The following is a 27219-nucleotide window of genomic DNA, read 5'->3' on the forward strand; positions in this document are numbered from 1 at the left end:
ATAGGGGTCATTGAATTAAAAACTTTTTATTGTGAAGTTAAAATTTATTCCAATTAGAATAGTTCAAAAAGCACAAACACATACCGGTTCTGTCAAGTTGGGTGAAATTGTTTCACCTGTTTTAGTTTCATTCATTCATTACACACAATCTTTTCAAGTAAAAAATACCAAAGGTGTTCTGTGAACACAAAAGTAGGAACCTTAACAATGATAAAAAAAATATTTTCAAGTTTTTAAAACTAGTTAATATAAATATATTATTATAAGGATGATGCTTTGTTTCATACACAAAAGTATAAAATTTAATAATCCATAGAAACTTTAAAACATTTCTTATAAATATTTCTATCACTTTTAGGACAAAAATCGATCAAAAGTTAAAGCCAATTGCCAATACGAGTCAAAAATTCTTGAAAAGTGAATAATATCCTCCTTGTGCGCCTTCCTGCCTATTTGATTCCATTACAGCCCTCAGTGGATTTCCATTTTCTGAACAAGTCTGAAAGTAATAAAGACATTTTTATTAAACTTAAATTTTAAAAAACACAGAGTGAAAAAGCACTTACATTGGTAGTGATGATCGTTTCTGCCTGTTGTTGGTCATCATCAGACTGTAGGAATTTACTCTAAATTTTTATTCATCAAATCGTTGTTTTCCTCATAATTAATGTAGGAAAAAGAGATTAAAAAAATAAATATAAAACAAAATTAATAGAATCAAGAATTAAAGAGCGCAGCAAGACCTTTATAATATAATATAATATGCTGTATAAAAATAACTTTGGATTTAGTACAGGAAAGATAATATGTTGTTTTACAAATCATCACATCTGAACTACCAAACTGATCTACTCAAAATTATGCATAATTTCGAGTTGATCAGTTTGGCAGAGACTGAATGAATTTATGATAAATTTTCCATAATTTTGTCGAAACTGAATGGATACCTTCTTCGAAAATTTAAAATTAGAACTTTCTTCAAAAGTTAAAAATTCATTGCAAAAAATTGGCAAATTGGCGACCTTCGAAGTTCAACCTGGCAGACAATGAAGACTCCTTCCACAAATTTGGGCCGGAAGTAAAACTACCATCAACTGTAAGTACAGATGCGAACATTTTCTTCACTTCATCTTCTACACTCATTCGACCGTAAAAATTAGACCCTGTGATCATGTCAACCAAATCTATCCCGAAATATTTGCTTGACTGTATTCCAAAATTCGATGGAACTTCCAATAAAATTTATCTTCCAAAATTTATCAAATCTCTCCAAGACATTTTCAATCTGTATTGTAACGATAAAATTGAACAATCACAACGCGAAGAAAATCATTGGCTGTTATTTACTGCTGACCTCCACAGTTTGCAAGGTGCTGCAGATGATGTTGTACAAAATTACGAGTGTTCCAACTTAGCTGAACTTATTGAACTTTTAATGAAAAGCTTCTCTGATAAACGCACAGTCCCTGACCTAATAGCCGAAATTGCTGTGAAGAAATCATTCCAATACGAACACCCCCTCGACTTCTTACAAAGACTCAGTGAAAAACGCACCAGAGTGGTGACCCGCTATAAGCTTGATGGTGTAACCGGGGATCTCCTGAAAAATCTTCTCGAACTCGAGACAACTCTTGTTTGCACGCTCATTCACGGTGTTCATCCAACACTCGGAGCTCATCTTCAGGTATACAAACTCAAGAACTTGGATGACGCCCGCGATACCCTGCGCAGTGATTGTAGCATTGTTTTGAAACAATTAAAATGTGCAGAGCCCGTAAGTGACAAAAGTGCAGTGAATGAAAAGCAAATCAATTCTTAGTTCTAACCGCGGAATTTCTTTCAACCGCAAGCAGTGTTCAATCAATTCTGACAATTCTCTCCTTGGAATTTCCGCCAGCAACACTTCAATCAGAATCGGTTCCAGCAGCCCTTCACTACTCAGAATCGGTTCCAACAACCTCATCAAATCCATTTTCAACAGCCTCAACATTCTAATTTCCAACAAAGTGTAGTTCCCTCTACCTCTACTTTTCAGCAGTCGCAATTTCAAAATTTCCAACCGAAATCTTTCAATAATAATTCTCATAACTTTTCAAACGGAGCACGAAACATTCAACAGTCTCACAACTGGGACTCCCAGAATACTGTCTCCATGCGTACTGCTTCTACTAATAGAAATGCTAATAATTCGGCAAGAAACAATCCTTTCCAGGATCTTCACTATCTCGATGAATCAAATGATGATATCAATCAAGTAAATGCATCGACTCGTATTCAATTGTTGCAATCGCAACTCAACAATCTAAAATCAGCTGTGAATGAAATGGCAGATCATTTTTTAGGGTGTGGCCCCAATCCGGCGGAAACCCCCCCAAACAGCTTGAATTGAATATTATTGATAAATTGCTACCTTATTTTGTCGATGATGTAAACAGAAAATGGCTTGTTGACACTGGATCGATGATGAATTATGTACATCCTGCAATTGTACCACCAACTGTAACTAGATATAAGGAAAAATTTGTTGTAAAAACCCCGGCTGGTACAAGTGGTGGACATAAGTATATATTTTTTGGTCCATCCACATTATTTCCGAATCTTTCTAGAATTAAGATGTATATATATGATTTTTCCGACAGGTACGATATTCTTTTAAGCTTTTGATACCCTTGATCACAAGATATTACTGCGAGAATTATCAAATATAGGAATTACTGGCAATGTATTGGAGTTATTCAAGAGCTATCTGACTGATAGATATTTCATGGTCAACCTGGGTGGCAATCACAGTGGATTACACAAAAATGATGATTTTGGTGTACCACAAGGAGTATTTTAGGCCCGATTTTATATAACATCTATGTAAACTCAATTTCCAGTGTAATTAGTCATGGAGAAGTACTAACGTATGCAGATGATACTGTTCTGATAGTTGGACATAGAGATTTGAAAACAGCCCAGCAATTGATCCAACTGGATTATAACAGAATCCTAAGATGGTCCCACGACAGACATCTAATTGTTAATAGAAAAAAAACTGTATTAATGCACTTCAAGTCTCCCCATCTGAGATGCAATGAAATACCAACAGTATCAAGTCATGACTGCCATTGCCTTTATTCAAATGCTTTTCTAACTTGCAAATGTCCGCCTCTAGATCTAGTGAATAGCACCCGTTATCTTGGTATTATAATTGATTGTAGCCTGAGATGGAATCCTCATATCGATCACATTGCAAAAAGACTTCAAGCGCTAAATGCAAAAATTTATTATCTGCATAGAAACATCACTCCCGACTGCTTGTATCTAATTTATAAGTCACTGATGGAACCTATTGTTAGATATGGAATTGAAACATGGGGAAGTGCAGCTAATTATCTTTTAAAAAGAATAGAGCGAATCCAACTGAGAACATTAAACTGTATAACAACCAGAATCCCTGTCTTTAATATTGATCCTAACAACCTACAAAACATCTATATATTTTACCATACCCTATCACCCAGAATTTTTACTTTTACAAACTTATAACACTTTTTAATGTAATTTTCAGTATAGATTTCTTGCTCCTGCCGCACCTTACAACTTGAGATTTCCATTAATATTCCTAGTCCCCAGATTCAATAATGTATACGGCAAAAGATCCCTCCACTATGTTCTTCCCTACTTATTCAATAGACTTCCCCAAAATATTCGAGACTACACTAAAAAGGACATAATGATGTATCTTAATATTAATGCGAACACACTAAACTTATAATTTATTATATACTTAGATTATCTATAATATATATTATTATTATTGTTACTATTATTTGGCTACACAATTACCAGCGAGTTTTTATATTATTTCTAAGTTCTGGCTGGCTGAAATTCTATTTTCTCATTGTTGACACTGCCGCCTGCCTCAGCGATGAAATGTTTTATCAAGATAGTGTGAAACAATCCTTCTTTCTATTTTTCTTCTTCTTTTTCATACTTTTCAGTTGATTTTTCTTATTCAACAAGCTTTGTAAAGTTATTTTTTAGTTTATACTTTCCTGTTTTTATTACATTACATATTGTCTTTTTCTTCATTTATTTCGAACTTCGAATGTCATAAAAATTCCTAGTAAACTTACCTAATTATGTTCTTAATATTGTTTTTGTGATTGGGCACCCGCCGAAAAACCTACAGGTTTGGCAGGACCCTAAATTGTTTTTTTTTTTTTTGAAATTGTGAATAAAATTTGATTTGAATTTGAAAAAAAAATGAAACAATGCAACAACTCAAAGCCCATGTAAATTATGAGACTAATACGTTAGATTATGGCAACGTATCAAAACCGTTATTATCTGTAATTAATTCTAGTAGAAAACAAATTGAATTGAAACCTGGATTTAATGTAATAACTATCCCAGTTAGGTCTATGCCCACTGTAGGACAGGGATTACTCAAACCTGTAAAAAATTACTGCCTGCCTATTATATGGGAAACCATAGTTGGCTAGGTATCTTCCTCTCTTTTTTTTTCTCTTCTCCAACACACCCAAACACTAAGCCCATGGTTTTTTTATATTTGTAACATTTTATTGTGTTTTATTTGTTTCGTAAATCTTGTTTTGTCTTGTTTTGTGTGTTTTAATAAATTGAATTGAATTGAAATTCTAACTATTGTATTGAAGAAGGTATAGTTGATATTGTTAATGGTGAATGTACTTGTATAGCTTTCTCTCATGAACTCATGACCATCAGTCCTGAACCCATGGAAATTGAGGAAGTAGAAACGATTCTTGACTCGCATAATGACTCAAAGACCACACGTCCTGACAATTTTGCATTGATAAAGAAATTGATACATGAAACTTTACAAACTGACCACATGAATGACGAAAAAAGAGAGATATTCGATTTAATTATCAAATTCCTTGCGATAATAAAGCTTGATAATATTCCTCTTGGTTCAACAACTTATTAAAACATGAGATCAATACTGTAGATGACAATCCTGTGTACACACGAAACTATAGGTACCCCCAAATATTCAAGAAAGACGTACAAATCGAAATTGATAAACTGCTGAAAAATAAAATCATTCAACCCTCCAACTCTCCATACAATTCCCCAATATGGGTTGTTCCAAAAAAACTAGATGCTTCAGGGGAAAAGAAAATACGAATGGTGATAGACTACAGGAAACTTAATGACAAGACGATAGCTGATAAATATCCTTTACCAAACATTGAAGATCTTTTCGGTAAAATTGGGAGAGCCACTTATTTCTCCACAATAGATTTGTACTCAGGTTTCCATCAAATCGAAATAGACCCAGAATCTGTTCCTAAAACTGTTTTTTCAACAGAAGATGGTCACTACGAGTTTCTTAGGCTCCCTTTCGGGCTGAAAATGCACCCCCATTCTTTCAAAGAAATATGAATAGGCCTATATTTATTTATTTATTTATTTATTTATTCCTTGAAAAAGCATTACAATAATTCACAATTTAGAAATATAACAACAAAATGAATCAATAGGAAATACAAATAAACATAAGGAACTACTTCCCCAAAAGAGCAAGCTCGAGCTTGGGGAAGGAGCAGCCGTACTTTGACTACTTACTTATTATTAATTAACATTACAGTATATACATTAACAACTAAAATCAAATCCTTTCAATAAACAAGATAAATCAGTGATGCTATAATAGATCAATATATTTACATACAATATGTGTTAGAATGCAACAAAATTTGTAAATTATAATAAATTATAATAATGACCTGATATTGCCTAGCCCAGTGTATAACATGATATAAGATGTGTTACAAAATGAAATCTATTCAATTGGAATAATTACTATACTAATGTAATCCAGAAATTCTCGGCACTATCCCAGCCATGAGAGCTAACCAGATACTTTTTCAAATGTAGTCCAAAGTTTTTTTGGGCGAGTAAACCTCTCAAATTACTTGGAAGAATATTAAAAAATAATGGAGATAAATATATGAAGCTACGCTGACCAGCAGTAGTCAATAATCTAGGAACAGTAACCAGACCTGACTCCTCCCGTCTTGTAATAGCACAATCCGTACTATTAATGAAATGAAAAAGTGATAGCTTCTTATAATATAATATGATGTGTTTCAGGTATATCTGTCTAATCGGTAGAACTGAAAATTCCAAAAAAGCCAATCTTGTTGAATACATTCTATTCTTTTTCAGAATAATTTTTAATATTAAATTTTGTATTGTTTTTACTGGTTTTAGAACATTTGTATATGCACCACCCCAACCCACAATACCATATTGGAGCAATGACTGTGCCAGTGCATAATACACTATCTTCATGACTTTCATAGGCAAAACAGAACGTAATTTCACAAATAAATAAATAAGTTTTCTAGATCGTGTAGTAAGCTGCGACAAATGTACATCCCACTTTAAATGCTGATCAACCATTACTCCAAGATATCTGATACTGCTAACCTTCTCTATTTCATTACAATTAACTGAACACCCTAAATCTACATGACTAAGACAATTTGGAGAATGCAAAACAAGTGACATATTAACTGGCTGATTCTGTATATTCAAGGAAAAAGATATGTATTTTGTTTTGGACAAATTCAGAGTCAGTTTTCTTCTATCAAGCCATTTTTTTACTTCTCCCAGTCCCCTAGCAGCTGAGTCATATGTGCTAGCCCAGTTTTCTTCATGAAAAATTAAAACTGCATCGTCTGCAAATGACAATATTTTCCCATTGATTAAATTAAGGTTACAAAAGTCATTAATATAGATCAGGAAGAGGCAAGGTCCAATCACTGTTCCCTGCGGGATTCCCATTTTAACAGATTTATATTCACTAACAGTGTTATTGACTCTAACACATTGTTGCCTATTCTTTAAATAACTGCAAAACCATCCCAGTGCCACATCCTCAAGACCAAGGCTACGGAGACAATCAAGTAGACGATCATGGCAAACTGTATCAAAGGCTTTTGCAAGATCAAGAAAAATAGCTATTTGTCTCCTACCTACATCCAAGTTTAAGATTGTTTCTTGAACAAAAGCAGCAATTGCTTCCTGTGTTCCCATCCCCTCTCTAAAACCAAATTGATTTTTTGACAGAATATTATTCACTTCCAAAAATTTATGTAGCTGTCTCTTTACACATTTTTCAATTATTTTAGCCAAATTCGAAAGTAAACTTATAGGTCTATAGTTGGTAATTTTCCTTTTGTCTTGTGATTTGAATATTGGTTTTACTACAGTTGTTTTAAAAGAATCTGGAAAAATACCTTGTTCAAAACTTACATTAATAATGTGTTTGAGTGGAGAGGCAACAATACTTTTAACAGATTTTAAAACAGATACAGTAATGCCATCATGACCAGGCCCAGATGCACCTCTAAGACTCTCGATCGCCTCCACAACCTCAGTCTCTGATACATATTGAAAAGTAAAATAATCTTGCGGATTGTGGGGATTGTCTGGTTGCAAATCGTCACCAGGCTCACTAGGAATATTTTGTACCATTTTCTCTCCTATAGAGATGAAAAAATCGTTAAAAGCATTAGCACATATATTGGGATTATCCCTAGCACTATAGACATTACCATCAATTTCAATTTCTTCCAAACACTCCTTCCTTATTTTACAACCAGCTACCTCCCTAACTACATTCCAAGTCCGTTTTACATCATTTCCAGCCTCCTCAATTTTTCTGCTATAATACAATCGTTTAGCTTCTCTAATAAGGACTGTCAATCTATTTCGATAACTTCTAAAATAATTTCTCAGATTTAAATTGAATGGTTCCTTTTTACATTTGTTAAATAGAGCTTGCTTTCTTCTAATAGAAAATACTAAACCTTGAGTAATCCATGGCTTGATTTTTTTAAACCTCGAACTAGATTTGGCTACATTTATAGTGGATTTTTCAATATAGCTTTGTAGAGTTGCTACAAAGTTATCTGTTGAAACATTAACATCCCTACTAGAAAATACAGACTGCCAGCCCTCAGACTGGATAAGAGACAAAAGCCTATCATAATCGAGCCTGGTGGCAACAAGTGGCAACTGAGCAGCATTGTTAGTCAAGTCTATTTCACAACGAACCCTAAGAGAAGTAACATAGTGATCAGTAATACAAGTCTTCAATACCATGGGTTCAATGTGCTTATTAGTGTGAACATTACCGAAATAATGATCTAAACACGAAGGTGTTCCCTGAAATGGAACCCTTGTAAAACAATTCACATAAGATATAAGCCCATTTTCGTTCAATAAATTCAAATAAGATTCAGTGTGGATGTTATTTCTATTATTCAAGATATCAATATTTATATCTCCTACAAATATAATATTTTTTCCTAAATTTAAATTCGAAAGCAGCTCAGCTAAAGAGTTAACAAAGTCCTGGCAATTATCATTAGGTGATCTGTAAGCACAAACAATAACCCACTCCTCCTCAAAAATTTTCAGCTCTATCACGAGACAACTAGCCCCAACTATTGTGCATTCCCGCACATGAACATGATCATAATCTTTTTTCAAGTAAACTACTACACCCCCATTTCTATTTGTGTGATTCATTGAATAGTACTGATTAAAACCAGGTATATCACACCCTATGGGCCTAACACCTTGGTGACCCGTCTCAGATAATACAATCATGTCTATAAATGGCAATACATTAGCAAATTCTAAACAGAACTCGTCTAAATTCTTCCCAATGAATCTGATATTACTATGAATTATATCAAAATTTACACTGGGTTGATTAGAAATAATATTGTAATAATCATTAGAGTTATTCAAACATAATGTCTCAACTTCATCGAATTCATCTAAATTTTCAAAAATGTCCATAATAAAATTATTTTACTGTTCATTGTTAAACAAGTCTTTAGTACTTACATCTTAGAAAGGTCCACATCACTTTTAATATGTAAAACATTCTTACTGGTTTCGTCTTTTTTGACAAGAATATTACCATCACGTACCCACACAAAGCGATATCCTTTCTCCCGAGCTATTGTTCTGGTCGTATTTAGCAGTTCAAGCGTTGAAGGTATCAAATGTTCGTAAGCCATCACCCTTGTTTCAGGTAGAACAGCTGAAATGTTTTTCGCCGATATACCAGCCCCACTATTGTCCTGCGAAGATGCTAGACGAAAATGACCCATAAACTACAAAATCACAATCTCAAAATACAGCTTGACAAAACCGAATTTTTCAAAAGAGAATTGTTATACCTTGGCCACATTGTTTCAGAACGCGGTATTCAAACTAACCCAGCCAAATTGCAGGCCATAAAGGATTTTAAAATACCTAAAACCGAAAAACAAATCAAACAATTCTTAGGGTTAACAGGCTATTATAGGAAAATGATACAGAACTATGCAAAAATCACTAAACCTCTGACTCAGGCATTGAAAAAGGATGTAAAGATCGATATTAATAATACAGAATATGTAAATGCATTTGAAAAATTGAAAACAATGTTACAGAACAGTCCAATATTACAACTCCCTGATTTCTCTAAACAGTTCATTGTCACGACTGACGCGAGCAATTATGCTATAGGAGGGGTATTATCCCAAGTTTTTGAAGGAAAAGATCTACCAGTAGCGTATGCTTCGCGAACTTTGAATAAACATGAGATCAATCTCTCCACCATAGAAAAAGAGTTATTGGCTATTGTCTGGTGCTGTAAATATTTCAGACCTTATTTATACGGATGGAAGTTTCTCATTCAAACTGATCACAAGCCTCTCCAGTGGCTTCATAGCATCAAAGAACCGAACTTGAAACTCATTAGATGGAAACTATTATTAGAGGAATTTGATTTTGATATTATTACATAAATGGGAAGACCAATTACGTAGCGGACGCTCTGTCTCGTCCTAATAATGTTAACATGATGGAAAATGAGGAAGATGCTTTTTTAGGTTTTGAAGATGGCTTTCGTGGGTTTGCGAATATTGCTACTGACCCCCACGAAACTGGTCTAGAAGATGGCTTTCACGGTTTTGATAATAGTACTCATGACCCTGATCATGAATACGATGACATTAACGTGGAAGAATTGCTGCAATTCAATACTCGTACTGAAGCTCCCTCCATAGACATTAGTTCCCTTGATGAAATTCTCCAACAAATAGATAACCCTGCCGTAGGAACTGATAATGATGATATTATATGTATTGATAATATAAATGACGACGTTGTAAATAATGATGCTAATGAAAACATTGTGCGTGATATTGATTATGAAAATGGTAATGAACGTGAAGATGATAATAACAGTTTAGCCACGATGCACTCTCAAGAGAGTTCAAACGAGCAAGTAACTATTGCTGACGACGATAAGATTCTGAATGAAGAACATAACCAATTAGTACTTGAACAAGGTGACCAACCCCCTCACTTGATTAAGATTTTTGCTAAAAATAGATTGATTATTTATTTTAGGAATGCTAATGATTATGATGACATGAAGGACAAATGTATAGAGTATTTGAAACCGAATACAAAGTATGGAGTTTTCTGCTCGCGTGCAGGAGCCCTATACGATGAGTATGAACGGATTTTTAACAATTTCAAGAACGTACTACTAGAGACTTTTGATTCGATCAAACTTAAACGGTATAAAAGAATGAACTTAGATGTGACACAAAATGATGAACAAAAGCAGGTGATCTCTAATTATCATGAGGGTAAAACATTCCACCGCGGTATCAATGAATCTTATAATCAAATACGACGTAAATATTATTAGTCATCAATGCTACAGGACGTGACTGGTTACATTAATAAATGTGCTGTTTGCTTAAAGGTTGAATATGACAGGAAACCCGTTCGAGTTGACTATAAAATCACACCCACTCCTGAAACACCGTTCGAAAAAAAATACAGATTGATTGCTTCCAATATGAAAAAATTAAGTTTTTAACGATGACTGACTGTTTTTCCAAACGGCTAACGGTTCATCCAATAAAAAGTATGAACCAAGTCGATATCCAAGAATGCTTAAACGACTATTTCTCTGCTTTCCCCATACCCAAAATTGTACAAATGGACAACGGACGTGAATTTGACAATGCAGGCCTACGTGATTTCCTGAGACTTTATGGCATTGAACCATATTACGTTACTCCCGGACACCCAGACTCGCAAGGTTTGGTAGAAAGGACTCATTCTACACTTATTGAAATTCTGAATGCCATTCAACTTGAAAATAAATCCAAAACCACTGAAACTAATATGAAATTAGCGGTAATTGCCTTCAATAATACTCTAAACTCTACCTTGAAAATGTCTCCTATGGAAATAACATATGGAATATCGAATAACCCTTTTGTAAACGGAATAACAGAGAGATTAGTAACTGAACAACTGTCCCAACAGTATATTGAACGAGTCAACCTAGTGCATAAAATGATTAAGAATAAAATTGAAGTAGAAAAACAAAAACGTACTGAGAAATTGAATGTTAACCGTGAGAAGAATGTTGAAATTGAAAACGAGCCACACGTAAAATCGAAATTTAATAAGAAAACAAAACCGAAATTCATCAAAGTAAATTACGATACAACACAGCAATTAGCTAGGAATCCTAAAGCTATCCAAAAACGCCCTTTTAAATTGCACCCTAACGGCCTAAAAAGCCGGTAAAGGGTAAGAAAAAGGATTTATTTGTTACAGGACGTGATGGTACTGCCCCTAATTCTCCTGTTGCTGGTCCCAGCAACGTCTTATAAGATGGTAGATTTGAGCAGAACATCTGGTATTGCTCCAATCAAGATACAGAATTCTCATATATCATTAATGAAACTTTTACCTATGTTCATAATATTAATACTAGTTATTTACGTTTAGAATTAAGTAATATTGAAACATTTGTTGATTTTCTCGCTAAAAGAAATAATATTGATAAGAATCGATAAGTATGATGAAATTGAATTTGTAATACACCAAGAATAAATTGAATGATATCCAATCAGTTAATTATAGGCAGAAAAGAGGTCTTTTTAATGGTTTAGGATCCGCGATTTCGTGGATCACTGGGAACATGGATGCTGATGATAAGGCAAGATATGACAAAATTTTGCAGACAGTCCAATCTAATGAATATCATCTTAGTAACAATGTAGACAAGAAATTTTCTGTAAATCAGAAATTAATTAACGAATTCAATAATGAGATGAAAGTAATCAGAGCGAATAATCTAAAAATCAGCAACTACTTTAATTCTTTGTTCAATGAATCCAACCGAATGGAAATGAATCAGCAATCCTCTTTGTTATTCGACTCGCTCCTGCTTCTGCATAATAAAATATCTGACATTTTAACTAGTCTCGAATTTTGTAAATTGAAAATACTCCATTCTTCTATTATTTCTCATGATGATATTTTTCTCCTACAAAAAACTCAAATGTCAGCTTTATTTCAAATAAAATTAGTGTGTTATGGAAACTAAGCAAAGTACATTGTGGAATATTTAAAGACCATATTTCATATTTTGTGGACGTACCGCTATTGTCAACTGTTTATGAAACGTTTTTTCTATTGTCTTATCCTGTCATTGTCGGTAACAAAATTTCAATGGAATCCCCCTACTAGACTATCCATCTGTGTATAGGGGGGGGGGGGAGTTCCACTTTATACATAATAAGCTTAATCTGCTCATAGAAGTAAATAATAGAGAATAGAGGAATTCTCTTCCTCACCTTCTTTTGTTCTTCGAAATGACAAATTATTTTCTGGAAATTGTGAACTCATTTATGATGATTATTATTGTAGTGCAGTAAGCAAACTTAATTGTATAATGTATTGAGCAATTATTAATTGATAGGAATCTAGACGGATGTAGTAAGGTAGTTTTGAAAAACGGAGATTCTTTCATAAAATATGTAGAAATAGTTGATAGTTTTATATTATTTAATTTTAGTACATGTACGGTTCTGAATACTGATGTGAACAATAATATTACTCTTTTTCTTAATAAGAAAACGCAATTGTTGAAAATTAATAGCTCAGAAACACTGATTGGTTACTACAAACCAAATATATTTTGGGAAAACGAAATTGTACTTCCAACTGAATTTGTAGAAAACAAATGACTATCCAACTTCAACTTTGATCAAGTACATACTGCTAATATAAATTTTCAAAAACTTGATGTTCTAGATGAGTTACCTCTGAACGATAATCGAAACCTATGTATTATTCTATCGCTTATTTTTACTATAATTTTATTGATTGTTATAATATTTCTCAAACGGCTGTTTATCTGGCACAAACTTTGTAACTTAATCTGTTGTAAATCTGAAGTTGAAAATGATACTGTGCAGCGTGAACCAGAACAAATATGCCCCAGACTACCATGTACTTAGTTGGTTATAATACTTTAAATATAATATATATATTTTTTCTTTCTTTGAAGCTGAGGGCAGCTTCACTCTTAGGGGGGAGGAGTTACATCTGGTAACACCTAATATTATTGCTGACTTTGTATTCCATTGTAATGCTCGATCATAGTACTTTTAGTCAGTCTACTGCCAAACTTCACCGAGAGCACTTCTCTCTTATTCGCTGTATATTTTATAATTATGTATTTGAAAATAAAGTTTTTTTTTTAAGTTGTTTGGTTACCCCAGAACTATAACTTATGATCTAAAATCAAACAAGGTAGTGGACATATTAGAAGCAGCAGAGTAAAAGAATCACTCCAATAATTTGCTCTCCAAACCATCGAGACTTGATTTCTAAATCTGTGGCAAAGATTTATTAATGTGACATGCAAGAATCTATAAAGGAATAATCCATACGTTAGCTACGTGCAGGAATACATACATTCATTCATTCATTTGTGGATAAAATTACAAATCATATAAATATGTTTTGGAAAGAATAACAGGCATGGCCAAAAACTATTCGAGTCCCAAATTTTGATACTGAATAACTTGTTACCATTCCAAAACAGTCTGAACGGGAATACCATAATGGATGAATCAATCAAAAGTTAGTGAAATATCATTATTATAATAATACTGTTAGAAATAATATGAATGAATATTTAATTTTTTTTTTCATTTTGATTTGACACATATCTAATATTATATTGGATATAATTTCTCAAAAGTTCACGACAAACTGAAGATTCACGAAAGATTAACATTTTCATACTAAGCTTAATCATTATGATAATGAATGAATGATGAAATTCCATTTCCACCATGAAGAACTAAGAAATTCCACAAATATTTCTTGGAAATTAACTGACCACTATATCAAGTAAGCGTGGCCAGTGTGCAATTAATAAATATAGTTTAGCCTGCAGCGTATCACAATAAATTAATTTGAGATAAAAATAATAGAACATAAACACATATAAATGATATTATCATTATTCTATCCTAAAGGGCACGCCACACCAAGCTCGCTACCGCGGCGGTAGCGAAGTTTTAAAAATCGCTAGCCATGTATTCAGGTTGAGCGCGCCACACCGAGCTCGCTACCGCGGCGGTAGTACGGCGCACTACCACCTACGACCGCCTGCTAGGCGATTCAACAAAACTTCGCTGAGAGGTAGTACGGCGGACAAAGCGAGCTCAGTGTGGCGCGCTCAACCTGAATACATGGCAGGCGATTCGAAGAGGTAGCGCATGCGCACCTCTCCTCCTTGCAACACAACGCAACTAGTACGTCTCACCCCCCAAAACTAGACTCACTACTCGGAGACTACCGCTAGCAGACGTTTTTCGGTGTGGCGTGCTCAGCCGAGAAAACTACCACCAGCGGTACTACCTCGGCGGTACTGGCGAGCTTGGTGTGGCGAGTCCTTAATATATTTCTTGAAACTCAAGTTTCGTTTATTTCAAACAGTCATTTCTTAGTTTCCTTGCAGAATGAGATGAAGTTTGTAATTTTGACCATAATTAGTATATTATGATGAGAATTATCAATTATTCAGACTTGAGAGTTGAAAAATCGTGTTCAGCGACCGAAAATAAATAAGATAAGATAGCGTTCCTGAAATACATAATTTGAATGCATAGACTAGTAGGAGCGATACGATAGACAGGCCATTACGCGCATTAATCATGGGGGAGGACCGCGCCACAGTGTAACAGTACTACTCATCCCCCTCCCACTGCCGCATCTATGATCGTAACTCCCAAACTATATATATCATTGGATTCAGGAAGAAACGACCTACAACGTTTATTGGGAGCCTTTTCCTCTAAGTCGGCTAATTACTTGAATATTCGAGAAATAACAAAAAGTCCATAATAAAAAAAATACATTTTTCGAGATATTTTATTTTTTACGGATAAACTATGTACCCCAGTCAAATAGTCATTATAAAGCGACCCGTCCAAACAAAAATTAAGGTAATTGATTTTATTGCTTTAATCGGTCCATTTGGGTTCTAGTAAGAGTAATCTATGGTTTCCGACCAAAATTTCTGAAGACATAACTTTTGGTAGCCTAAAAACCGTTTAATTTTTGTACTTTTTTCAGTTTTTCCACGATATCTCCAAAACTAATTGTTCTATCAATATTTTTGTTCTATACTTTTTTAAAGAGCATTAAATTTTCTACAATTTTCATCTATGAAACGTTGATCTATCTCCTATAGGAAGCGAGTTATGGCTCGTCGAAAATTGGTAATTTTTTTCAATTCTGCGAAAAATCACCAAATTCACGTTCTTTAGTCGGATTTACGGCTGAATTAGTCGTCTATAGTATTAATTGATCGTGATAATGGTGTTGTCATGATGTGTATGAGATCAGTGATAATCATTCTGGTTAGATTCTAGATTGCAATAAAAATAAGTGAAATAAAAGTTATTTTAAAATAAATTACTCAGAAAGTTATATAAACTTCTAGAAGTTATTCAACGGAATGGTGATTAAATGTATTCAAAATCTTCAACAATTATTATTATGCTATTTCAAGGAATCGTTTGCAATACTATCTATACAAATGTTTATCTAAATGTAAAAGTAAAGTTTGAATATAATATGAATGTCCATTCTTGGGAAAGGTTGTGTAGTGGTTCAGTGGTAGTGACTTGGGGACCTAAATGGAGCCTCTTGAAACCCTTTCGAGCCCCAACGCATATGGACGGGGAATGGTCACGTGACACTTCTCCTCACATAGGAGTCTGCGTGAACTGCAGCTACTCAGTTTACGAGTTTACCTTGATTGTAGGGTTTGTTACTGTGACTAGCGTGTAAAACAATGAGTGGGATCGACGATACACTGTGTTTCATTTCTCAGACAACTAAAGAAGGTGAGTCAAGTCACATTGTGACCCAGAGAGGACTAGAAAGATTGTTAGAATGTAGTGTTAAACGTCAAAATCCTCACCATCAACGCTTTCTCAAGAAAAACGGAGAGGTGAGTATTCACAACTCTTGTTAAAAAAAGTATGTAAATCCAAAACTAATAGCAGTATGCATCTCCTCGTATCTATCAATTCATAAGCTACACCTTTCCTTATTCATAACCCACTCAAATCTCAAATCTTCATTGTGCCAAGAAATTCTTGAAGATGAGTAGCTGTTTATGGCACTCGTCACCTCAGGCGTCACCTCAAGCGGGACCGTCCCGTCCATCACGAGGTACATGTGAGGTACCTTCAACTTCAAAGAGCAATGCTTCATGTGTGGGCAAGGGAATCCTGAGTACTTTCAGCAAAGAAAGGCAACAAGTCTTTTTCAAAACAGCTATTTGAAAGGTGACAAAGTTGGAAATGAGAAGCTCTGTTCTGGATGCTGCAAAGAAAAGGGATGATGAAATTGAAAGGGCAATGAAATTGATTGAACGTTTCCAGAGTGAGACTGACTTGATAGCTGTAGATGCATGGTACCATAGTGAATGTAACAAAAAACTTTACCTGCCAGTTGGTCTAAGAGGAAAGAAGGGGCGACCACAATCTCGAGATGTTGATGATGCCATGGACCATATTTTTTCCTATATGGAGACTAATTCTGATGAGTGTCAGTTTTCTTACGAAGAGTTAACTAAACAAATACAGATTGGGGGTGGTCTTTAAGTAGTGATGGCAGTGTTCTTCAGCCCACACTAATGTCGCAGCAGCCTGCACCAGAGTCTCTTCTGTACATTGTGTCCTGCCAATGTAAGACTGGATGTAGTAAGGCATGTACATGCATCAAAGCAGGATTAAAATGTTCACCCATCTGCAAAAATTGCAGTGGGGTGAACTGCGAAATATCGTGGAGGCAACCCTTGAGGATGAATATGATGACCTGTCCCCGGACTTTGGCAACCCCGAAAACGATGATGACAGAGAGGCCGGCAAAGCACCAGAGCTCCGGGAGGAAAGCAACTTACAACCAGGCCCATCCAAACGTCAAAGGAGGCAGTAATAATAGGCATGTCTTCCACAAAACTGGCGCAACTAAAAGAGTAGATTTCATGTAGGCATTCTGCTGTTTCATCCTCAACTGGACTATCTAGTGTAGTACTTGATAATTTTCACACTATAATAATGTATAACGTGCACTTTTCATTCCCAACAATGGACGTTTTAAGCAATTAGCATTTAGTCTGAATTCACCCAACAACAGTTAGCGCCAAATCATGAGTCTGATAAATTTAACCACTATCCTAAAATATACATTTTTTGTTCAAAATCTTTCATCAGTGATTGTATTAACATCTCAGTAATACTCTAATTACGATCAAATAATATATAATACGACTTTATAAGAAGTAAAAAGGAAAAATATAAGGATTTCGTGATTTTTTGCAAAGTTGAAAAAAATTACCAATTTTCGACAAGCTATAACTCGCTTCATATAGGAGATAGATGAACGTTTTACAGATAAAAATTGTAGAGAATTTAATGTTCTTTAAAAAAGTATAGAATAAAAATATTGATAGAACAATTGGTTTTGGAGATATCGTGGAAAAACTGAAAAAAGTACGAAAATTTAGTGGTTTTTAGGCTGCCAAAAGTTATGCCTTCAGAAATTTTGGTGGGAAACCATAGATTACTCTTACTAGAACCCCAATGGACCGATTAAAGCAATAAAATCAATTACCTTAATTTTTGTTTGGTCCGATGTACTATTTGATTGGGCTAATGCGATTTATCGCAAAAATGTAGAGGACCACATTGAAAGCCAGTTATGTGTACATAATATTGAGAAAAAAATAAAAGCTGTACTATGAATAGTAACTGCAGGACAGGCGATTTTTACAACTTACCCTCCTCCCCCCCAAGCTGTCGACCACCCTAGGACGTGACGACATCGAGTTTCATATACACTAAAGACCCCCTAACAATAATCCGAAGTCAAATTCTCTGCCTCTCTCATGTATGCTCAATGTAAGCCAGCGCCAGGACTAGAAAGAGAATGTCCATGATGACAAACTCAAAATTGTTTGTCATCATGAAAAAACAAGATGGTGACAAAAATATGTCGATTTTCATGGAATCGTCTGCAATTCTATTAATGTTGAGGATATCGGATCAATTCAGCCATCTGGAGGCTTTAAAATAATCATACTACAATATTCAAAAAATTCATCTTATTCCAACGTCTTATACTGTGGTAAATATAACTTCAAACTCTTCAAATCTGATTTTTGGGGACAAAATTTTACTTTTTCACCCTGTGAATGTCTTTAAAGTGAATAAACACTGATATTATTGGCACAGTGTTGTAAAGAATTTCTAAAGCTTTAAAATTACATCTGATTGAAGGCTGTACGTGCATGTTCTACGGCGGGGGCGTCATCGGAAAAAGAGAAAAGTACAGTTTGCAGCGGAAAACACGTTTTTTCACCATAATTTAGGCCAAACCTAAAAAAATTAGAAAACCGTGTAACTAATGACTCCTTGAAGGTACAGACTTGGAAATTGTATCAATCTCTTCGTGATGATGTGTATAGTGAGCTCCACGTTATAATGGCAGTGAAGAAAGATAGGAGAAAAACGTTGCCAAGTCTCTCCATTTTGCCACTGACTGTACACAGCTGTTACTCATTTCATCCCATTAAATTTAATCTAATAATAATTATCATTTCCTTAATAAAATAATTAATTTAATGTAAAATTAATCAAGAAAATATATTTTTCATAATTTGATTCAAAAATTTGCTTTCATACCTGAGATCAGATTTTAATTTTTATACAAACCTGAAATGGCGGCTAATTTAAAAAGCTGTGATACACTGATCTGAATTTCAAAACAACAGAAATTGAGTTATTTGGTATGATATTCCAATTTCTTTTTAAAATAATAGAAAAATAGGAATACTTTTTAAAAATAAGTAATTTAAATGGATTTTGAAATAAATTTTCAATGTTATTAAATACAGGTACGAATAGGTCTAACCTATACGGGTAGGCTATCTGAAGCATGGATGAAGTCCAGGATGGTTAGTTATCAACTTTTAAAATGTCATTTCAGGTATTTTAATTTGTGCTTCTCATAAGGTAATGTTTAAAAATTATTTCATTGTTTCAAAAATACATTTTAAATCAATTATACGACTTGTGTACTCTAGTATTTTCATAGAATGAAGAAAAAAAAGCGGCTGAGAATTGTTTGGTCAGTTTTGTACAGTCACTGTCAAAAGTGAATATAAAATATTCTGGCAAATAGACAACATTGCAAAGCGAGAGAGAGATAGTGCTATCTGTTTTGTTGTATGATAGAAAAGGACAGCAACAGTATTGTCAATCGTACACTGCCATTATAATGTGGACCTCACTATAGAAAGAGAATATCTATCTATCATTGACAGACTCTTTTTTGAACAGTCAATTCTGGCTGCCATCTTGGATTTTTCTATGATGACAAATATTTTTGAGATTGCCATCATAGATATTATCTTTCTACGCATTATCTTGAACGGTCATTAAAAGACAAGCGATAGAGAAAAACCCTAAACATTTTTGGCAGCCATCATGTTTCCGAGGTGTTTGCCTGTGATTTCGACTTATCATCATCATGATCCGTATTATGCTAGACCTAACGAAGAAAATGAGACATCTTCCACGGCTGTTACCCAAAAATGACCACGGAATGACATTTGCTCCCGGACTAACGTTATGAGCACGGGTTACACCTGCTCGACTACAATTGTTTTGAATGAATCTAGAAGATACCCCACTGATACCCTGTAATTTCAAGTCAAATCAAATCAAAATTTTATTCACAATTCAAACAGTTGAGGGTCCTGCCAAACTCAAAAGTTTTTCGGCGGGTGCCCAGTTACAGGAAAAAAATGAGTTACAAAAGGTAAATAAACTTAGACAAAATAAATATTACACTTCAAAGATTTTAAGTAAAAAATGAGTTAAGTAAAAGTTTTCAGTAATTTAAAGTTTCGAACATCAATCAACTGTATATTAGAACAGTGATCATGTACATCTTCAAACACAAATCTGGTTTGTTCTCTAACATCCGTCACACCCATCAAATCGATCCGCTTCAGATACGGTACTGATATTGTGGTTTCGCCAATGACATTAAGACATTTACTACATTCATCATTATAAAATTAATATTCTTTTCTTCAATTTACTGAAAAATATCAGAAACACCGAAAACAAAAGAATTGGTCTTAAAAAAAATTGTTAATGAATGGATCTTCAGCATAAGAAGTGGGGAGTTGGAAGAATATTATTGTAAGCTAATAAATTCTAGCACTTGTAAATGATGATACCTCTAGTTATGTCTATTTATTCAATAGGAAGACTTTAGTATTTTTAAATGTATTTTACTTTTTAAGAAATTATAGATTAAAATTAATGGTTGGTCCAAGGGACTAGTTTTAATAAAATAAATTATTAAATTGGAAGAATTTAGTATTTTAAAATGTGTTTTACTTTTTAAGAAATGATAGATTAAAATTAATGGTTAGTCCAAGTGACTAGTTCTAAAAAAAAATTCAATTGTAGTCTTATTATTATTCATTTTTTACTCAAGCTTGTCATTAAGTTACCTCCTACTCGCTACTCTTGAATTATTTTTGTATTGAAAATGTTATTTTTCTATTATTTTCTTCAGTAAGCATGTATGTTATCTTACGTCAGATATGAATGATTTTCATTATTCCGCTTAAAGGAATAAAATCTATTCTATTCTACGTCAGCAATTAGTTTATGATACTGATGTACATAATACTTTTAGCAACTCGCTCCTCAACCACAGGCAATAGCCTGTGTAAGGAGCCTTTTTCATACTGATTATATATTTTTGAGAACGAATAAGAATAAAACTCGATTTCATTTTATATAGTACCAGTACTTTTTCAATTGTGTCCAAAAATCTCAAGACGAGTTCAATAATTGCAACTAATTTTACAAAAAAAGATAAATTCCTCTTTTTCTCACCAAAATGAATACTGCGCTATTTATGAATTGCATGAATCATGATGAAATTGAAAAGTTAAAATTCATTGAATTGTTTTTTGTAATGACTTTGCAGCTAGCATATAAGAAAGAGTGTCCTTCGCAAGTTGTACTACAAAAAAATGTTATTCATGTTGAATGATCATGAATTGAACAGATCTGCATTCACAAAATAATTATTGTTCAATATTTACCTGCTTTGTCGATCCTTTGGAAGAATCAGTCATTCTCAGGAATCTTTTCACATTTGGCAAGCAATTTTCTTGATTATCCTAGAAAAAATTAATAGAGTATTTATTACGATTCATAAGTTTGCTCAAACGAAACATTTTTTTATATGATTCGTGAATTTAATTCAATATTTAGCAAGTTACAAGTTGAAAAATGAATTAATAGATAAGAAAAATTCAATTAAAAAATGAGTATTTTCCAATTAAATATGCTTGGTCTGAATAAATCGAGAACATTATAATCGGCATAATCGGCATTCTTGGGCTATTGGGAAGACATATAATACATAGTAAAGTATTGTATTGGGCATACTTGATAGAAACATAATCGAAGAATTGAAACAAAAACTTTATAGATAATAGATCAGCATTTGAACATTCAATAGAAGACATTTGAGGTGAAATGGTAAAATATTTTGTTAGCAAACATGTAATAGACAATTTATTGTATTCAACAATTAGCAATGTAATCTAGAATTTATTGAATTGAGAATATTTATAGTATGTTTGAGAAAAGAGCACTCAAAGAAAGGATTTTAAACAAATCATTCAACTAATCTTATTCAAGGATTTCAGTCATTCTCAGAATTGTCCTCAAATTAGCCGTTTCAAAGTTATTGATTGACGGTCGTCACTCAGAATAGTTGTCCTCTGATTGGCTAATGCTCTTTAACAGCTGATTCTTAGCCAATGCGAGGACGATTCCAAGTGTCGACCAACAATCGGTAGGTGTGAAAGAGACTATTGGCTGATTCTCACCAACAGTTGATTCTCAGCCAATCAGAGAAAAATTATGAGTTTTGACCGATACAATAAATGGCATATTTACAAATATTTCACAGGAGGATTACAAACAAAACATTTGAACTAGACAAAACATTTATACAATTTATTACATGTCCACGAAAAATGTCACTTGAAGAATAAAAATAAATAGTTCATTAAAAATTTACTATTTTTGAAATATTTTTATTCAATATAGAAAGCTGGCACAATACCACCTCCACTATTAAAAAAATCTGGTGTGGTGCACTTACACAACTTTCCTTGCCGTTATGAAAATTGATCAACTGACAATAGTGTTCCCGCGCATCTCAAGTCTACTTTTCTAAGATCTGAGCCAGCTGGTGACAGGACAATAACGCTGCAGACACACAAAGTCTGCTATCTCTTCATAGTAAATGATTAAATAAAATCAAAAGTTGCCAACAGTTTGCAACTGAATAATCTTATTTTCTGGAATTTCGTGCTTATTTTCAATTTTAGGAGAAAATGTTACTGAACATTAATTGTAGAGATTTTTAAGCTCAATCTTTTCCACTTGATTTTTTTTGTTCAATTTGTATCTGAAGCCTGATAATTGGGAATCTAAAATCAAACTTTGTATAGATGGTGCAGTGCTCCTGAAATTTTTACAGATATGGTACTTGTGGCAATTGATAAAGCTTATCAATGACTTTTCTAGGTGTGAATTTGATCAAAATCATTGGAGCCGTTTTTGAGAAAAACCCTGTTTTTGACATTTTTGCTATTTTAGCCGCCATCTTGAATTGCATTTGATCGAGAATGTTCATGTCTGATCGTTATAGTGTAAGGACCTTAAGTTCCAAATTTCAAGTCATTCCGTTAATTGGGAGATGAGGTATCGTGTACACACATACATACACTCACACACAGACCAATACCCAAAAAACACTTTTTTGGACTCAGGGGACCTTGAAACGTATAGAAATTTAGAAATTGGGGTACCTTAATTTTTTCGGAAAGCAATACTTTCCTTACCTATGGTAATAGGGCAAGGAAAGTAAAAAAGTTATTCATCTACACTTGAGAAATTATTAATCCCAGATCAAATAAATGTAAAAAAGTATAATATTTACCAATTTGCGTTTCCTCGAGGCATATTCTATTCCAACAAATGACTCATTTAAAGGAGTTATACAGCTATGTAGGGATGGTCTTGACGACACCTTCTTCTGAAGAGTGCTTATCCTTTTTTCATACTGAAAAAAAATAAACATTTCATTACAGAAGTAATTTGTACGTATGAAGAATGAAAATGAATATTACTACTTATAGGAATTGTAATTTTTTAATGAATGGATAAATAACATGCCTGATTGCATGGGATCAAACCCAAGGCCGGTGCATCGATTTGAAATTCTCCAAACCTCTAGGCTATAAGGATGCTTGTTAGCGTCCAATTCATGCTACCTTTTTAATGCGAGTTAATACTATACTGAGCTACTTTGTATTTCCGTTCAGTTTTGATCTTACACTTATAAATAATATAGAAAGTAGCTTTGTCTATAGATTATAAATTTATTTTATAATACTCCAAATAAATATAGCAATAACGCTACTTAGAGCCTCTATGAGGTGTTATTTACCTCAAGTTTTGCCTGGCATATAGCATCGACCCACTCCTCAACTACTCTATCATCTTTGGAATAGAGCAGCAGATTACAGCCAGGACCAGTTAGCGAGAAAAGGCCTCTACCAAGCACCATTTCAGCGTGACACTTCCTCAGAGGCATGAACGCTGAACAATGCAGACTCCCCGACTTCATTTTACAACACATCAATGCATCTGACATCAACACAAAATGGCGTGGTTTCCCTTATCCTCATTATCAGCAACCTTCATTAGTACTCCCTCTTTTATCAACGTTCTTCCAGGCAGAATAATACTTGGCTTACCATCTGCTAGACTCATCTGTATTTGCAGCAATCTCTGAACATTATCTTGCTGATTGACCTGGCTGTTGATGTACTCAGTCACCTCTTCAATCCTTCTCAATGCATGTTCCACCAATGTTTTCTCGTTCGATTCGGCCAGTGTATGTTCGGCTAGTTCTCTCAGTAGCAACCTATATCGGGGTACTCTTTGTACGGGAACAATTAGCAGTGAATTGATGCGATTGGCAACTTCAGGTCTGGATTCTTGACGAGCAACGTTATCATCTATTCGTTGATTCTGTCGGCGGACCTCCTGTATTGCTAATATCGTCCGCTTGTAATCATTGGTGTAATTTGTATACAGTTTGAAGAATGGCGCAAGTTCTATGAATGCTTCAGCAATCTTGTTCGGCGTCAAGTCTGTGCTAATCCTTTGAAGAAGTACTTTGTTCAGGTTTCTGATTGTTTCAATGTTTTCGAAAACTTTACTGGCGGCCGTATTTTTGATTGTGTCTTCCAATGGTGTTCTGAAAAACTAAAAAAAATTAATGGATAAATGGATCAGTCTGATTATTTGCATTTAAATCATTGAAAAATTATAATTTAAAGGATAATTTTCAACGTGAAAATTCATAAAATGTAGAAGTGGTAGTTTTTCTTCATGATGCGTAGTTTTGTGAGTATGATTGTCAAAATACTTTTTCTTACAATATTTATTTTTTACTTTTCTAATTACCCAGATTCAACATTTCTATCTATTTTAGCTGGTTTATATAAATAGTAGGACTAAATTTTCGTTACTGTAAATCAAGTTTAGGAAGAGAAACAGTTTTGAGTTCATCCTGTTGATTCTCTCTCAAACATTGATTGAGATAGTTTCCTCAATCATCTTTTGACGTACCTATGTCTATAGCTCTACCGTTCTAGAGTTGGTTCAATTACTAATTAATCAATCTTGTTTTATAATGACTTATATTTATTCAAAATAGATTAGAGAGGAACCTACCCTCAACAATGTTTCAAGCTGACACAAATATTTCCTTTCAGATTCAACTAATTCGTTCATAGTTTTCATCTGCATGTTCAATCTCTTTTCTTCTTTCTCGATTTTCTCTCTTTGTAAGTCGTTGATAACTGAAATTGAAACAAAAACGAAGGATAATTCAACTCCGTATTAATTTTTTTAACCTACTTGTAGCCTACTGTAGCATTGTAGCCTACTTTTAAAAAAGTAGGCTACAATGCTACGACTAATCGGAATAGGTTCCGATACTATAAATCATGATATCAATGAGCGCTTTCAGGCGTGATATATTTAAAAATAAATTAGTTGAATCGCCATTATTATATGTTACATGTGAAATAAATATTTAATTTATAATGTTTATATAAACCGCTGAAAGGGGGGGGTGTTAAACGGGTTATCTAAACAACCCTTCCAATACTTATGACAGTCCCTACCTCCAGCTGTATAAGAATAAGATAGTTGATAAAGCTAATTAGAATAATTATTATTGTTTTTGTACAAGGCCCGGTTGCACAAAAGCCAGTTAAATTTTAACCGTGAATAATTTCACGAGAACCAATCAGAGAAGGCCTATTTGATAAGACGGCTTCTCTGATTGGATCTCGTGGAATTAACCACAATTAAAATTTAACCGGCTTTTGTGCAACTGGCACTAACTGTCACACCTTTTGTATTATTTTTGTAATTTTGGTGTAATTAATAGAATTGCATTGAATTGAATACTGGTCAGTGGTCACTGGTTATAGACCTACCCTGCGCAGTCCTGCAGTGCGGTTCCTGTCTGTCTATGTATGACTGGCAGGTCTTTTGTCCTTGGGGGTTATTACAATCATTTTGGACTTGAATTCAAATCAAAGATATTCGGTTGCTGTTTTTATTGCAAATAATTCGTGTACTAACACCATCTTATTCTAATTAACTACGTTTGACATTGAGAAACTTCTAGTACAAGATTAGCAAATACATACCTTTGTGCTTTGTTTTCTCTGTCAGGATATTTCTGTTATCGATCAGTTCTTTCAACTCATCACTCAGGGTCCTTTCGGGACTGTTCAACTCTGAATAACTCATTTTTTTAACCTTCAACAAAGATACACAAGCCTAAATTAAATAGAAATTTGAACTTGATATTATATTGTCCCAAGCAGGGAGGTTATGCAAATTGACGGGCCTTTGTGCAACATGCTGCCTTGGGCCCCTTGTGGAAAGGATAGGATGGATGATAGCGGGTTTTACCTCTAGGGGAAAGTTTACAACGACTACGGTACACAAACATTTGATTTCTGTGTGTTACTATAGCTACCGTATAGTAGGTTACACTTAATATAAATAATTTAGTACCCAACTAAACTTCTGTAAAGCCTGCTGAAACCGGTTTCATAATGTTAATGTCTTAACCAATCTTGGTTAATACAATGGTTAAAGTATTAACCAAGTTTGGTTAAGACATTTTTTAAGTCAAGTGGACAATTTGTTTAAATTTTTAATACATGAAAGCATTTAAAATATAACATATAAGTCAACTTGAGCCTCGAGTAAAACTTGCTAAGCTTTTTCAATAGTTCAAGGTATTTATAACAAATTATAAAGTTAATTCTTGAAAGTAAACATTAGTACCTATTTTGTAAACTTCATCTGAGGAACCCTACAACCCTAATTTAGTGCATAACAAAATTTGACATTTCCTACGGGTATAATGTATAAAAATGTTTAACTTATTCAATAAGATATTAGTATCTAACTCACCTTACATATAATCACTTAGCTTTTTTAGAACAAAATATACAGAATTATTTCATGACAAACTAATGCCAAAAATAAAAATGGTCGTTATCGGTCGTTAATCGTAATCGGTTTTTCTTTTAAACTATAACTAGCAGTCTAGCCAACTGCCCAC

At 33.8% G+C, this 27219-nt stretch overlaps 1 protein-coding gene across 2 annotated transcripts; it reads right to left on the bottom strand.

The window, feature by feature from the left end:
• Positions 1-23: 23 nt before the first annotated feature.
• Positions 24-27219, bottom strand: LOC111059392 (rac guanine nucleotide exchange factor JJ). Of its 2 annotated transcripts, none has more exons than XM_022347046.2 (7): positions 27069-27219; positions 26291-26402; positions 25302-25429; positions 24007-24830; positions 23497-23619; positions 21581-21658; positions 24-499 (listed from the first exon to the last, which is right to left on the bottom strand). In XM_022347046.2, exons 2-4 carry the CDS (start codon positions 26391-26393, stop codon positions 24213-24215), a joined length of 849 nt encoding a protein of 282 aa, XP_022202738.2. In that variant the 5' UTR covers positions 26394-26402; positions 27069-27219; the 3' UTR covers positions 24-499; positions 21581-21658; positions 23497-23619; positions 24007-24212. The 2 variants fall into 2 exon arrangements, with proteins under 2 accessions (XP_022202738.2, XP_039286745.1); XM_039430811.1 differs by having other exon boundaries at positions 27069-27181.

Source organism: Nilaparvata lugens, chromosome 6 (assembly GCF_014356525.2).
Source record: "Nilaparvata lugens isolate BPH chromosome 6, ASM1435652v1, whole genome shotgun sequence".
Taxonomy (NCBI): Eukaryota; Metazoa; Arthropoda; class Insecta; order Hemiptera; family Delphacidae; genus Nilaparvata; species Nilaparvata lugens.